The sequence below is a fragment of the Ostrinia nubilalis genome, chromosome 29, assembly GCF_963855985.1.
Source record: "Ostrinia nubilalis chromosome 29, ilOstNubi1.1, whole genome shotgun sequence".
In the NCBI taxonomy this organism is placed as follows: domain Eukaryota; kingdom Metazoa; phylum Arthropoda; class Insecta; order Lepidoptera; family Crambidae; genus Ostrinia; species Ostrinia nubilalis.
This window is the reverse complement of record NC_087116.1, coordinates 5640170-5654928: the sequence shown is the minus strand read 5'-3', so window position 1 is coordinate 5654928 and position 14759 is coordinate 5640170. Positions and strand designations below refer to the sequence as shown.

Below are 14759 nucleotides of genomic sequence, written 5' to 3'. Positions count from 1 at the left end.
GTAGAATACATTTGTCACCAACCCCTACTCTTCCCGCGGGTGTCGTAAGAGGCGACTTAGGGACTACACATCAAACAGAGAACGGGATTACGGGCAGCAGCGCTCTCTGAAAAACATCAATCTTTTAAACTGCGATCTCCAACCCGCCTGCCAAGCGTGGAGATTATGGCAAAACCCTCCACTATAGTGGAGGAGGCTCATAGTCCAGCAGTGGACTGTAAAGGGCTGTTGATGAATGATGTATGAAGTATTAATTTATTTATGTTTACAGATGCAAACACTTCAATAGATCGCATAGCTACCGATGCATGCGTGCTCAAGTGATGCGCTTAGCGGGTCCTACTAAAAGCGAGTGAGTATTCATCAATACATCATCATCATCATCATGTCATTTAGTCTCCACTGCAGGAGCACGACCCTCTCTAATTTACCAGAGGCAAATGGAGGATTTGGCCTGCACTCCCCACGCTGGCCAGACGGGTTGGGGAGGCCTGATGTTCGCATATTTTTCTCTAAGTCGCGTTTTATTACGATTTCTATGGAAAGCACTGGTGCTTGCTCCTATGATAGATAAGAAAGCCGAAACTGCACGTAAAATTCCTTTTTTCCTCACTGCTCAACTAGACTGCTCAACTCAAAAAAAAAAACTGCTCAACTGGTTATATTCCCCACTGCCCAACTATAAACTGCTCTACTGGAGAAGTTTTATGATGTAAATAAAATTTATTTGACTTCATAAAATTAAAATGTAGCCTAAAATAATTATAAATAAGATGATAAGATCTCTATTTTCCAAGGATAAACAAAATTCGCTTCGAGTTAAATCTGCTCAACTCAATTTAGTTGAGCATTGGGGATTCCCGACTGCTCAACTATTCGCAGTTGAGCGGTTGAGCAGTCTAGTTGAGCAGTGGGGAAAAAAGGGGAAAATTATTTATTATTAAAAAACAAACTAAATGTTAAATAACTTGAAAAAATATTATTTCTTTACAGATTAGCCGTATTTAGAAACAAAATGAAGAAAATCATTGCGCCCCAATTCATCAAGGATATTATTGGTTACAGTAAGTTGCTTGTTTCTTAACAATTTAGTTCATCATCATTTGCACGAGACTTTGTCCACAATTTGAATAAATTAATTTGGCTTCTAAGAAAAGTTGTCAAATATTAAAAAGAAAAATAAAAAAATCTAAAAATCCTTCATGATACAGTGGTTTTTCTACCAAGGCGGAGCGTCAGGCCAGAACAGCATTCAGAACCACTTTATTCAATATTTAAACAATTACTACATTATTCACTCGACTTCTAGCAACAGGAAGAAATATCTAGTTATACTTTACGGCGTCACAAGTGGGGGAGACTGGGACGTTTCAAAATTTAAAAATTATTCTCCCAGGATATCAAAGGAGCCACCGGGGGCAACTAGGACATTATTTTTTACGAATTCCCAGTTGCCCCAGTGGGCGCGATGACGGTGAGGGCGACTGGGAATAACCGATTTTTTTATACTTAATATAGATTTGACAGCGGGCGGGTGGCGTCGCGCGGAGCGGAGAGAAGTGAAAATAATGAAATCTGTTTGGTTATTCAAAACACTTCTCCGCTCTGCTCCGCTCTGCTCCGCTCTGCTCCGCTTGGTGGAAACCGGGCCTTAGATTACTAAGCACTCTAAAGCTACTAAGCTTCTAAAGCTTAGACACGGGTTTTCACCATCAATCCCTATTTTTTAAGTGACCCCTATGTAAGCAAAATTCCTGTTATTTGTTACCATTGGGGTCACTTAAAAAATAGGGATTGATGGTGAAAACGGGCATGAGTTTCTTCCACCACTTCTTCTCTGCAGCCCATATGTTGTCCCGAAGTGGTGGTAGGGCAAGCTATATTTGGGACGTGTATAGGTGCCCTGGAAAGGGCCTATGTACTGAATAAACTATTTGAATTTGATTTTAATCAGGTACTTTTATCTTTCAGATAAGAAATACACCGCTATTATGATGTCCCAAGCCTGTGGCAGTGATGTGCATAAAGTTACTACGCAAAATGAAATAATATAAACATTTGTATAAAATTAATAAACAGTAAAATGAATTGTTATTTTTTAATTTCATGTAATGCAGATAATTAGGCAGTTAGCTATAGATCTAGCGCTTACAGTCAGTGCCTGCGGTATGGAAAGATAATATTCCAAGTCACGATTAATTAATAAAATTATTTAGTTACACTAATTTTTGTTGCTTTAAAAATCAATATTAACCATCAATTTGAGAATTTAGATCGATTGGAGAGACAGAGACGTCACAGGTTCCTCTTTCTGTACAAAATGTATGAAGAAAGGGTTTTAAAACTATTTAATTTGAGGTTCCGTACTGTCCCCATGGTGGGGATACAGTACACACACATGACTCGAAGGGGAATTTTGTCAAAGTATTTTGTAAAGGAGACGAGGATCCCCTAATCGCCAGTGTGTCACCTTGACTTAGACGTCGCAGTGATCAGTGATGAGATTAAAAGGGGAATTTATTACCCTGCCGGAGCAGGGTGTCAAAAATATTCATAGACTCATTTGAGTGTGTGATTCATAGCCAAATCCCCCGGGGATAGAGGGATTAAAGGGTTAAGGGAAGCTTGCAATACAGATAGCAGACTGGCATTAAATATGTCTCAAAATGGACATACTGTCACAGGGCGCTACACTACAGCACTGAGCACAGAGCGACTTACATTTTTTGATATTCGTCGTCGCACAGGTATCAAGAACGTACCTTTGCGATGACGACTTAGAGATTTTTTTACCCTGCCGGAGCAGGGTGTCAAAAATAGTTATAGACTCATTTCGCACACCTAGATCTAAACTGAGACAACTCAAAAAAGGGCATTTTTCAGGAGGCGAAAAAAACGTATTACTACATTTTTTGTTAGGGAAGTTATGAAACTCAGTTTTATTTTGGATTATTGATAGGCTGTGAAAGAATCCTGTATATAAACTGGGTCAAAAAATCTATCCTTTTTACCTTTAATCGCAGTTTTTTTAGTTGTTACATTTTAGGAGAATGACTTTGTATAAATAATAAAGTACATTTAGACTTGAATCAGTTTTTTTTGGACATTTTGAGATTTGAGTTCTCCTTTTCCACTCTTAAAATTTGTATATCATGCCATTTAACTTGATTCCAATTTTCGTCTAAAACCAAATTAGTTGCCCACATTTTTTGCAAGATTTTAGTGTCATAAAACTTTTCAAATGTCATCTCTACACGTTCTTTGGTCCTCTGTATTTCAAAATTTCAAGATGTGATTGAGTCCTCTTCCTGCACTATTAAAGTGGTTTTCATTGAATGTTTCGATATCCTAAATGATCAATTTAGGAATTGTTTGAGAAAACAGTTCATTTTGAATACGATCTGGATCATCATAAGAGATAAAAATGAAGATTTCATGACATGGTGAACATGATAGGTGTTTGAGTTTCTTCAGCCACTTTTTCTTAGCATCAACCGATCGATATGTTTATTTATTAATTTATTTACTTATTATAGACCTTTTTACTACATTATTTTATATTTCTACATTATAAAGAAGGTTTTATCTCTTGTGCAGACAACAGAATATCAGACTATACACTTGTATTACAACTACATAAGTTACTACAGTGTTTAACTTGAAGTGCCGTCGTCTGTACATTGCCTTTTAATTATCTTTACACTGTTCTCTTAAAATATTTACAAGAAAACGACCCATCATAATTTTTTTCGGAAAATAAAAATAATATCCACTGTAAGTTTTGCTTATCCAACAATAATAAGTTAACTCAAAACACTCTTCTCAAACAAAACAGGAGATAGTTTGAATAAAACTAACACTATTGAGAAACAGGGATTATCATACTGTACCTGATTTTAGGTGAAATATGCAAAACTACACGTTGTGTATAGAAAAACATTGAAATGAAATTAGTTCCAACAAAACTACGCCAACTAGAAATTCACAAGTTGATTCATCAAAACCAACTCAACTCAAAATAGTAACAAAATATAAGTTGCTTTATCAAACAAAACTGGAACAAGTCAAAATGTTTTGGTTAACTATTGCAGAACAATTCATCAATACTGTTACTACTCAAATTAACTCATTATATATTTTCTGATTAACTGTAACAAATCTAAATATCCGCGTTTTCGTTTATTTTAATACGTGCACTCTCTGATACTAGCGAAGGTCAACTGACAAAACGCTTGTTTAGGTGGAAGGGGTTGACAAGCGTTGATTCAACAAAAGTAAGTTATCGCCATCTAGCGGCAAATGGATTAAGGCTTTATTAAACCTGTTATGTTGGAAAGATGCGTATGATAACCGAGTATTTGAATACAAGTATAAGTCAAAATTGACAATTTTTGAGTTGTCTCAGTTTAGATCTAGGTGTGCGATTTGAGTGTTCCCCTCCACGGAAATCTTTAGTAAAAGGCGAAAGATTTATACGTGTTGAAGGGAAACCAGAGTGACGATGGAAGAGTTGCCGCCAGACCCAAGGAAAGGAAAAAAAATCTGGACACCGCGGGACAGAATTTCGACGAAAATGTACATGCGCCATCTAGTGACAATAAAGGGAACCATTATGTATTTTAACTAAAGCACGAGCGACATGCGGCGATAACGTGTTCTTAGCGCGCGTAACCTTGAATGCTTTTATAGCGGAGGGCTGACCCCATTATAAAATTACAGGAGCGATTTGCCCGACTTCGTGTGCGTTTTATAACATTTTTGAAGTGATGTTTTTTTACAATAATGGTCCATTTTATTTAAATAACGGTAGGTAGGTACTAAATGTAGATTTTTTTTCAATTTCGATTAATAGTGTTCAAAAAAAATTTGTTTCAAATTGGCCCACAACTCATCTCGGCGCGGAGAAAATAATGTAGTGAACTAGTGACTAGCTAAATCCTGCGACTTTGTCTACGTTCAAGTTTAGGATTCATGTTTTTTTTAAAAGACTGGAATTACCTAATATTTTCAATAAATTATAATTAATTGATTTTTTCAAAGTTTCTACATTTAGTACAAACAGGTACGTTGTACATTATTTATCAATTTAATCTTGAAATCTAAAGTAAGTTATTAAATGTCTACATACATTTTACTCATTGTACTACGATGGTACTACGTTAATCAAATTGCATACCTACTTTTTTTAAAGAATTTTTTTAAACAACTGTATTCCTACAGAGGGCAGAATAAGCACTTAAAAAAGCAGGAAACTTAACAAATACAGAGTTAAGTCAGCATTTTTATGAATAGATTTTGATTTGATGTTCGTGCGAGTGTATCATTGTGTCAATAGGGTCTTTGTACGCCCCATCTCGGACGAACGTTTTAAGATGGGGTTGGGCCATAGGTTAGGGAGACAGTCAGAATAATACACATGAAATCCACTAGATAGCGTTGGTCGTTTATGTCAATAATCTTTAAAAATTCATAAAAATTAACCATATTATTTAAAGTAAAAAAAAAACACTTCAAGAATTGAAGTCGAAGTCGGAGCTTTCAAAGTGACGCTGAACGGGTTATCGCCGCATGTCGCTCAAGTCGCCTGTGTGTTTTAAGCACAGATATGGATAGATGCAGCATGTGTCAAAAATTGTATGAAGCCGAGCGTGCCACTTTTTAAACGTCATTAGTGTCATTTTAGCGAATTTTAGTGATTGCCGCAGCGTAAAAGTAATCGTATCATCGTACTGCATTCGCAAAGTCATCGAAAGATATCGTGTGACTCGATTCGAAAAATAATTTTGTAGCGGTAGACGTTATTCTACATTATTAATTTTCTTATTAATTTGCAAATAATATTTTTGTTGTGCCTGATGTTTATGAAAGTAATGATCGTTATTCCATAATGTTAAATAGTACTACTAGTAATTCATACGTTATTTCCATACTTTTAAATATCCTAGTAAGTACCTGACCTAGTTTCATAAAATAAAGACTATTAACTCAAGCTTTTTATTTTTAATAAATGTAAAAATGCGTAGTTTTGCAAATACGTTTTGTTTCATAAAGCTAAGTCAGGTACCTAGTTTTGAAGATATTTCTAAACGACAAAATTCAGTGTGGTAAAAAACGTTCGAAGTAAAATGAAACACAAAAGATTTTTCTTCGTAATTATATTATAAGTGCAATGAATAGTATTGTGCTTTAGACGGGCCCTATAAAATAATCAAAACAAATCAAAAGGTTTGAATAAAAGTGTTCTTCCGCCGTCATTTAAAAAAAAGGTAATGGCAAAATTATAGAACTTCCTTAGGCAGATGCCTCTACTCTGACTATTTGAAAAAGTCTGGCACTAGGGGTTTCCCGGGGGCCCGATACAAAACCAAAAACATCTTTATTTTCCTCTTTAAATAAATTAATTCTTACAAATCGTCAAATCTCATTATTTTTATCACCCTACCAGCGTTTCAATACAAAAACTTGTCTGGTGTATGAATACACGGATCAGTGTGTGTCATAATGTTATGAGTAAGTACGGTTCCTTGGGATCGGTATGAGTGCACCGGTAGCGCATTTTCTTACATAACTTTTCAATTCCTATCATTGGAGGTCCGAAAATATTTCTCATACAATTTGATACCATAATGATCATTCTTCATAAAAAATTTAAAACCTACATATTTAAAAACATAATCATTGATATTCATAATATCACAAATCATACACTTAGTTTTTACTAATATTTGTTTTCATATATTTTTCTATACTAATGATCGAAACTCATAATCATTCGAATAAATAACTATAATATTCATAAATGTGATGTATCCTAATATTTGTTTTCATAAATTTATTACTCATAAGTGTATTTATCCATATAATCATGATGTCTATATTCGTATTAAATCGTATTTTAACATTAAATTAATTTGAAATGGTCCAAAACAGGCAATATTTTGTGACAAAAAACTAACATGACAGAAACGAATCGCTGCAAAACCGACTCCACGTAGTCTTGTCTGCCCTACCCCTAGAGTGTAATTTAAAAGCCGGAGGCGCGGAGGGAGGGCAGCCCTCGCCCGCTGTAACGAGGCTCAGGCGCCCGGGTGAGCTGGAGCGGCTGAGGCTGGTCGCCGAGGCGCCGAAGGCGCCTATGGCGATCCAAAAAGCCGAAGCTGCGGAAGCAAGCGTGGGTGCCTGAGCCTCGTTACGCAAGGGCGGAAGGGCTGCACATCCCGCAGCGCCGGAGACGAGGAGATACCAATGCATGCTGCATGCTTGCTTTCATGCTGCATGCTCTGCATGCTTATCTACTCTATTAAATTATATATGATTTTTTTAAAGATACGAGTATGTCTGTTATAAAGTAAATTATTCTGAACAACAACATTATGAGTTGAAGTATGTTCTTAGTAACAACATTATTAATTAAAACAATATGATCAATGAATGTTATGAAGAAAAAAGATCTGAAAATAAAAATTATGTATTTTAAATGGTTCTTGGTAGTAACAGTATTGATAAAAAAATTATGATTACTAGCTGTTATGAGCTCCGATGGTAGTAATAAAAATGTATGAATAAAAAAAGTATGAAAAATAAAATTATGAAGAGAGATTATTATGAACACAAATCGGTAGTAAGACAAAGAATAGGATTTAGAATTTTATGTGAGCCAATATAGAACCGAGTGCACCACATACAGGGACCATGGTTTTACGTATTAAAAACAATGCTACTTTATATTTCTTCTACTGCTACTTTATTCTAATTAATTATTTGTTACTTGTGCTGTTAATTACAATTCTCAATCCGTAAATAATTTCTTCTTTCTACCGTGTTCGTACTACTGTCCTCGTAAAATCATCGTAACCGATTGTTGTAATCGGATTACATGAACATCACTCGACCATGTATGTCCATTTGGACATATCGGAATGGCACGCTTTGACGAGCAACTTGCTGTATCTACTCTAATCCATATCTGTGGTTTTAAGACTACATAATAGTCCACTTTATTGTCGCTAGATGGCGCATGTACTTTTTCGTCTAAATCTTGTCCCGCGGTGTCCAGATTTTTTTTCCTTTCCTTGGGTCTGGCGGCAACTGTTCCATCGTTACTCTGGTTTCCCTTCAACACGTATAAATCTTTCGCCTTTTACTAAAGATTTCCGTGGAGGGGAACACTCAAATGAGTCTATAATTATTTTTGACACCCTGCTCCAGCAGGGTAAAAAATCTCAAGGTCGTCATCGCAAAGGTACGTTCTTGATACCTGTGCGACGACGAATATAAAAAAATGTAAGTCGCTCTGTGCTCGTGCTGTAGTGTAGCACCCTGTGACAGTATGTCCATTTTGAGACATATTTAACGCCAGTCTCCCCTATTTGTATTGCCAGCTTCCCTTAACCCTTTAATCCCTCTATCCCCGGGGGATTTGGCTATGTGAGAATATGGAATTCCACAAAAAATAGCCAATTTTGTTCAATGTTATACATTCTTTGATCAACATTTTCATAATTTTAATAATACACTACTACTTTTTTATCACCGGAAAATTTTTAACAGGTTATGTAGAAATGTGTGAAAATTATAAAGTAAAAAAAAAAAATTAAATTTTTATAAAGTTAATTTTTTTATTAAATTTTCTTTAGTCCCTATTTTACGCGTCACAGCTGGGCCACTCCGCTGCTCGTTCATTCAGTAGAGTAGTCGTACGCGCTCGCACATTGATCTGTCTGTCTCGCTCACGCCTTGACCACGCTTCCAGTGTTATTATTACTAATTTAGACCATTATAATGCAACATTTCAAGTAATTTTGAGTTCTAATAAGTGTTTCATTACACTTGCGTACTTCTTTACGTGGTATTCTGACTGTTAACACTAATTGTAAGTTAATAATACAATGAAATACCTACCTACTGTGAATACGTTACGAATACACACCAATGTGTCGTTACGAGGTTACTACGACTTTAAAAGAAATATGTAATTCAAAGATCTGCGAAAACAGCGGCTTTCAGTGTTATCATCACAGAATAATAATAATGTATTACTTAGCTACCTATCTTAGGCTATTTTTATTGCAACATTTCAAGTAGGTAATTAGAATTGTAATTGAACGCAGGGCAAAGGACGAAAACAGTAATTTAGTAATTACGTAATACGTCACGTTGTATTTCTGTGAGTTTTTAACACTAGTTAATAATAATACCTACTGTGTAACTCCAATTGAGATCGCGCGTCGTTCGTAGTTCGTGAATTTTAAGATCCGCCATAACAGCTGAGTGGTGCGAACAGTTTTAGATGGTGGTTTTAGTAGGCGCTTAGGTAAAATAATAAAAATAATTCAACTTTCCCTTCATACTTACCCGAGCTTAGGATCGGCCTTAGGACCGGCAAAATTCAATGCTTTGATAAGCACCCTGCATCGTGCTGAAGTGTGGCTGTCCCGGTACAGTCGCAAAACTGCACTACACAATTTCTCCGGCCAAGAATAATAATGCACGTATCATTAACACGTATTCACGTGAGGTGAATTGGTAAGACAACGTAATAATTGCACGACACTATTGACTTGATTGATACAATGTTAACAAGACACTTCACGACCGATAAAGAGCTCGCGCGCGCGCAACTGACCGACCGCGGCCGGCGGCCGGAAGAGCGAGAGGGCGGCGCGGGCCGCGGCCCCGCGCCGCCCTCTCGCTCGTGGCTCGCGGGTGATAATGGCCGCACAACAAACGTACACCGCCGCCTTTAGGAAGCGTCGGGCCGGCAACGTCGCATCTCTCTCCATAGTAACGGGCGGCTTTGCGTTGAGCCAGGCCTGGCTCACTCCGCGAGGTACATCCGATAATTACCTACAGCGAAGCGCCCCGCCGGCGGGTATTTTATCAGTCGAGTGTCACGCGCGCGCTCGTCAGGACGCTGGCGTGCGTTGTAGTATGATTATAATTCTATGATCGAAGTATTATTTAAAAATTGACATAAAGAGAAAGAAATATTGTGCGGCGTTCGGGTGTTTAAATTCGAAAAGTAATCTACCTGATTTATCTTTTTTTTTCGCTTCCCAAAGATGCTGAAAGGTATGTTGGCCATGTAGGTAATCAATATTTCTTAGGATAGTATAGGAACCTAACCTACTATAACTACTGCTCAGAATGCGTTCGTTCGTTTCAGCCAAATGACGTCCACTGCTGGACAAAGGCCTCTCCCAAGGTTATCCATAATGAATGCATACTTACCTACATACGTACCTCATTACAAATAAGTAGATTAATTATTTTTTCACTAGACAGCAACCCTAACAGCGTAAGAAGAGTTCAGAGGCACGCGATAGAAAGAGACAAAACTTGTATGTGAATAAAATTGTAGGTACGTAGTGCTGTGCGAGCTGAATTCCACTGTATCGCGTCGTAGCAAGACTCGCATTTATTTAAATCGTCTTGCGGAGTAATCCTTCTGTACCTGTACTATTACTTATTCTGTGGTTGAGCGTAAATAGTGCTAGCGACGCGTGTGTCCAAATATTACCAATTTTGGGATGAAATTTTGAGTAGCTTTATTTAACTTTTTTTTTGCATAAATAGGATCAGTATCAATAACTCATTACCCAGATTTTTTTTTCCGGTGATAAAAATGTAGTGGTGTATATTTTGATACCTACCTATTAAATATGGATACCCAGAATTTTATTACTAATGGTTTTATGATTAAATAATGGTCTTTCTTTTATTATTAAAAATAAATAATTTTATTTTGGTAGTGCTCAGTATTCGGCTCAGATCATAATTTTATAATACTTAATAAGCGCCATCTATGTGTTATCCAACAAACTAAAGTAACCGTTTCAGATATGCGTAAGATAGTACTTGGAGGAAAGGTAAAATAGTACAGTGATATACTAAGTCTGCCATAGATGGCGTTAAATGCTATATCCAGTAGTTCGTCGCCTTGCCGAGCGGTGGCGTTGCAAGTGTTAAATTAACACGATGCATTGGGTAAATTGGGTTCTATTTAATTAATTATGTAATAAACTAATTATTATTTATTTATTTAATAACAATCTTAGCTCTGACATTACAGGTTACCCCAATGCGATAGAGTAGATTAATTAGTACATATTTAACAATTATGATAATTACTTTCTTATAATGTTACTTATTATTCAACAATATTGATATTTTAAAGCCATTTTTAGTCACTTGTCCGGTCCCAGCTCTGCGGAAAACACGTCTTCATGAAAATAAAATTCTCTAGATACTTACTTGCTTAATTAATGTAAAAAAATCTGTACAACTTTGTTTCTGTTAAAACTTAGCACATGTCTGTTGGATTGATCTATACCTATCATTATAATATAGTATAATATTAGTCTTCACGTTAAATGCATGCTGTGTTTGCCTGTAATAAGTTAATACATTGAACATGTACCTATTTTTCATAAGATTTATACAATTGTATTGGTGTATATGTCGCAGGCAAATTGTATGATTCCGCATTTTACAAACGGCGTCGTCAGTTCACAAACGCTCGCTGCTCTATGAAATGCCGAAGGCAAAATGTAAATTGCCTGGGCACTTTATAATATGCCAAAACATTTGATAGCCAATTCAATTGCTGTTTACAAAATGCCGCGGCAAATTGAAGTATTTAGTTCTTTTTCTTACCACGCGAGGCGCTGCTAATCAAAACAAGAAAAATGGCGTCGTGTCGTGGTGTTGTGATACTGAAAACAGTGCAAATTCTACGTATTCAAAGGACTTTTCACAAAAAAAGACAGTTATTATACTTAGTGAATTAAAAATATTTTACGATTCACAAATAGGAGCAGTGAAAAAGCTATGGAAAAATGAAATAGTTTTTGAGGTTATCCGGCACGTAAAAAACGCTAAGGTGACAATGGAATCTGGTGCTCGGACTGGTGGAGGACTGCTGCGGAATATTATTGGTTTAAAAAAATATTGTGTTGTCTTCTAGACTTCTTCTAGGTATAATTAAAATGTAAGACTTAATTAAAAGACTAACTATCGAAACTTATTTTATGTCATAGTTTTAAAATGTACCTACCGTAGCTACCTATAGGTACGTCAATAGTTTAAATTAGTTTTTATTACGAAAATATTTTAATTACTTTAGGAGTAGCTAGTATTTTAGGTTTGTCTTACCTGAATAGATACCTACCTGATTTCTAAAATTAAGTCTGATTTGTCCAACATGTGTTTTATGATGGTCACCCTATTGCAACAATCATAGTCGAAATTGTATCAATTGAACGAGTCGCCAATTTGCCTTCGGCATTTCATAGAACAGCGAGCGTTTGTAAACTGACGACGCCGTTTGTAAAATGCGGAATCATACAATTTGCCTGCGACATATATAACTGTTGGTGAACCAAATAAATAAAATAAAATAAAATAAATTTATGTCAGTTTAGATTACCTTTTTTGCAATATTACCTTTTTATACATATTTTTTTATAATAGTTATAATATTTTTTTACTTATTTATAACTTTTGATTATTTTTTCATTAATTTGGACCAGGACCTGACGGGTTGTCTCCCTTTTTCTTAAGGTGTACTTCTGACGCTATTGCAGAACCTTTGCACATATTGTACAACAGAAGCTTACAAGAGGGTGTTGTTCCAGAAGTCTGGAAATCTGCAAACATAGTACCTGTTTACAAAGGGGGCAGTCGGAATGACATCACTAATTATCGTCCCATATCGTTATTGTCCACATTGTCGAAGGTTCTTGAGCGCATAGTACACAACTACATCTATCCTCACTTGCACAAAATCATTATTGAGGAACAACACGGTTTCGTTAAAAATAGGTCAACTATTAGTAACCTTACTCTTTACACCAACTTTTTATTTGAATCCTTTGACTCACGTGTACAGGTAGACTCGATCTATACTGATTTCTGCAAGGCCTTCGATAAGGTGGACCATGACATTCTTCTGAGAAAGCTGGCTTTTAATGGTATCAGAGGGAACTTACTGAGGTGGTTCTCTTCTTATGTTAGAAATAGAACTCAAAGAGTTGTCCTCAACGGTTACAGTTCAAACATAATAAAAGTAACCTCTGGTGTAGCACAGGGTTCAATATTAGGACCTTTACTTTTTGTCATATTTGTGAACGATGTAAACCACTGCTTTATATACTCTAAATTCTTACTATACACTGATGACCTAAAAATTTTTCGTAAAATCACTACCTTAGATGATTGTTATAAATTGCAAGAAGATCTCTGCCGTTTCTCCAACTACTGTAAGGACAATAAACTTCACCTCAGCCTGCCAAAGTGTAAATCAATAACCTTCACCAAAAAAACTAATAAAATCAATTTCCAGTACTCACTTGATGACAAACCCTTGGAAAAGGTAACACTGCTAAGAGACCTCGGTGTATTTATGGATACTAAGCTCCACTTTGACGTTCATGTCAATCACATTACTAATAAAGCTTTCCAGTTGTACGGTTTTGTCATGCGATCGGCCAAACCGTTTAAGCGTCCGTCCTCGTATCTCTTATTATATAAATCTCTAATAAGATCGCAACTAGAATATGCTACGTCAACCTGGAACCCTTTGTATATCAAATACAAAGACCAAATAGACAAAGTTCAACGTAAATTTTTACGATCTATGTACTTCCGTTGCTTTCGCTCCAAACTTTCATATGAATCTCTTTTGCATAAATACTCTCTGCCAAGGCTTGAATTGAAATGAGAAGAATACTCCTTGATGCCATGTTATTATATAACATTTTACATGGTAAATTCGACTGTAATCAACTCACCAATAAAATATTCTTTCATGTACCACTTCGTTCCTACACCGTTCGTCAAACTCGCAAACGCATAGTATTTGCTCCTAAAACTTGTAAAACAAACGCGGGTGAGCGTGCGCCCTTGCGTAGACTAATGGACTCATATAATAAGTACTTCAGTGATGTTGAATTATTTTCATGCACGCCTACTTCTTTTAGGAAAAATATCTACGAAATCATTAGTAATGCGAAGGGCGTATGAACCGGTTTACTTTATGTTATCTACATATAACTAGCTGTGCACCGCGGTGTTACCCGCGGTAATGCGTAGCCTATGTGTTGTCCGGGGTGTCAACTAATTTCATACCAAATTTTATTAAATCGCTCCATAGCCGTTTAGATGTAAACAAAGAAGTAACAAATATGCACACTTACATACTCGCAAACTTTCTCCTTTTTATTATTAGTGTGATTTCTTGTCATTGTCATTACCAAACTATAATATTATGTATAAGCTATGTACCTACTTAGTTTTTCATTGGTTGCAATAATCGTTTTTTCTTTTGCATTTTGTAGCTTGCCGAATTTTTACTGTACTGTAAAACTTTGCTGCAACCCTAACATCATTTACACATTAAGTAATAGTTTAATTTTGTCGAAGCTCTGCAATTTACTACTTTAGATCCTATCTGTGGACAATGGTGCTGGTTGCATTGTTACAAAATTTTCAAATTATTAAGATTTAGTACATAAGCCCTCAATGTAACTGTTTGTTGTCCCAAATAAAGAGAAAAAAAAAAAAAAAAAATTTTAGGGCCCTGTTCGTTTCAGCCAAATGACGTCCACTGCTGGACAAAGGCCTCCCCCAAGGATTTCCATAACGACCGGTCCTGGACTGCCCGCATCCAGGCACCTCCCGCAACCTTCACCAGATCGTCGGTCCACATAGTGGGTGCCCTGCCCACGCTACGTCTTCCGGCCCGTGGTCGCCACTCGAGA

General features: G+C 36.3%; 1 protein-coding gene and 2 non-coding genes across 3 annotated transcripts in view; 2 read left to right on the top strand and 1 right to left on the bottom strand.

Moving 5' to 3' along the window:
- Positions 1-2089, top strand: part of LOC135085739 (uncharacterized) — an 86198-nt gene extending 84109 nt beyond the window's left edge. Inside the window, exons 12-14 of the mRNA XM_063980537.1 lie at positions 272-352; positions 994-1064; positions 1972-2089. Of these exons, the coding sequence (XP_063836607.1) occupies positions 272-352; positions 994-1064; positions 1972-2054 (235 nt within the window). The 3' untranslated portion in view covers positions 2055-2089. The remainder of the gene's footprint in view (positions 1-271; positions 353-993; positions 1065-1971) is intronic.
- A 2292-nt stretch (positions 2090-4381) lies between these two features.
- Positions 4382-4498, bottom strand: LOC135085826 (U5 spliceosomal RNA). The gene has a single exon (XR_010260231.1). It is a non-coding gene; the product is annotated as a U5 spliceosomal RNA (small nuclear RNA).
- Positions 4499-8099: 3601 nt separating this feature from the next.
- Positions 8100-8214, top strand: LOC135085825 (U5 spliceosomal RNA). The gene has a single exon (XR_010260230.1). It is a non-coding gene; the product is annotated as a U5 spliceosomal RNA (small nuclear RNA).
- The last annotated feature ends 6545 nt before the right edge of the window (positions 8215-14759 follow it).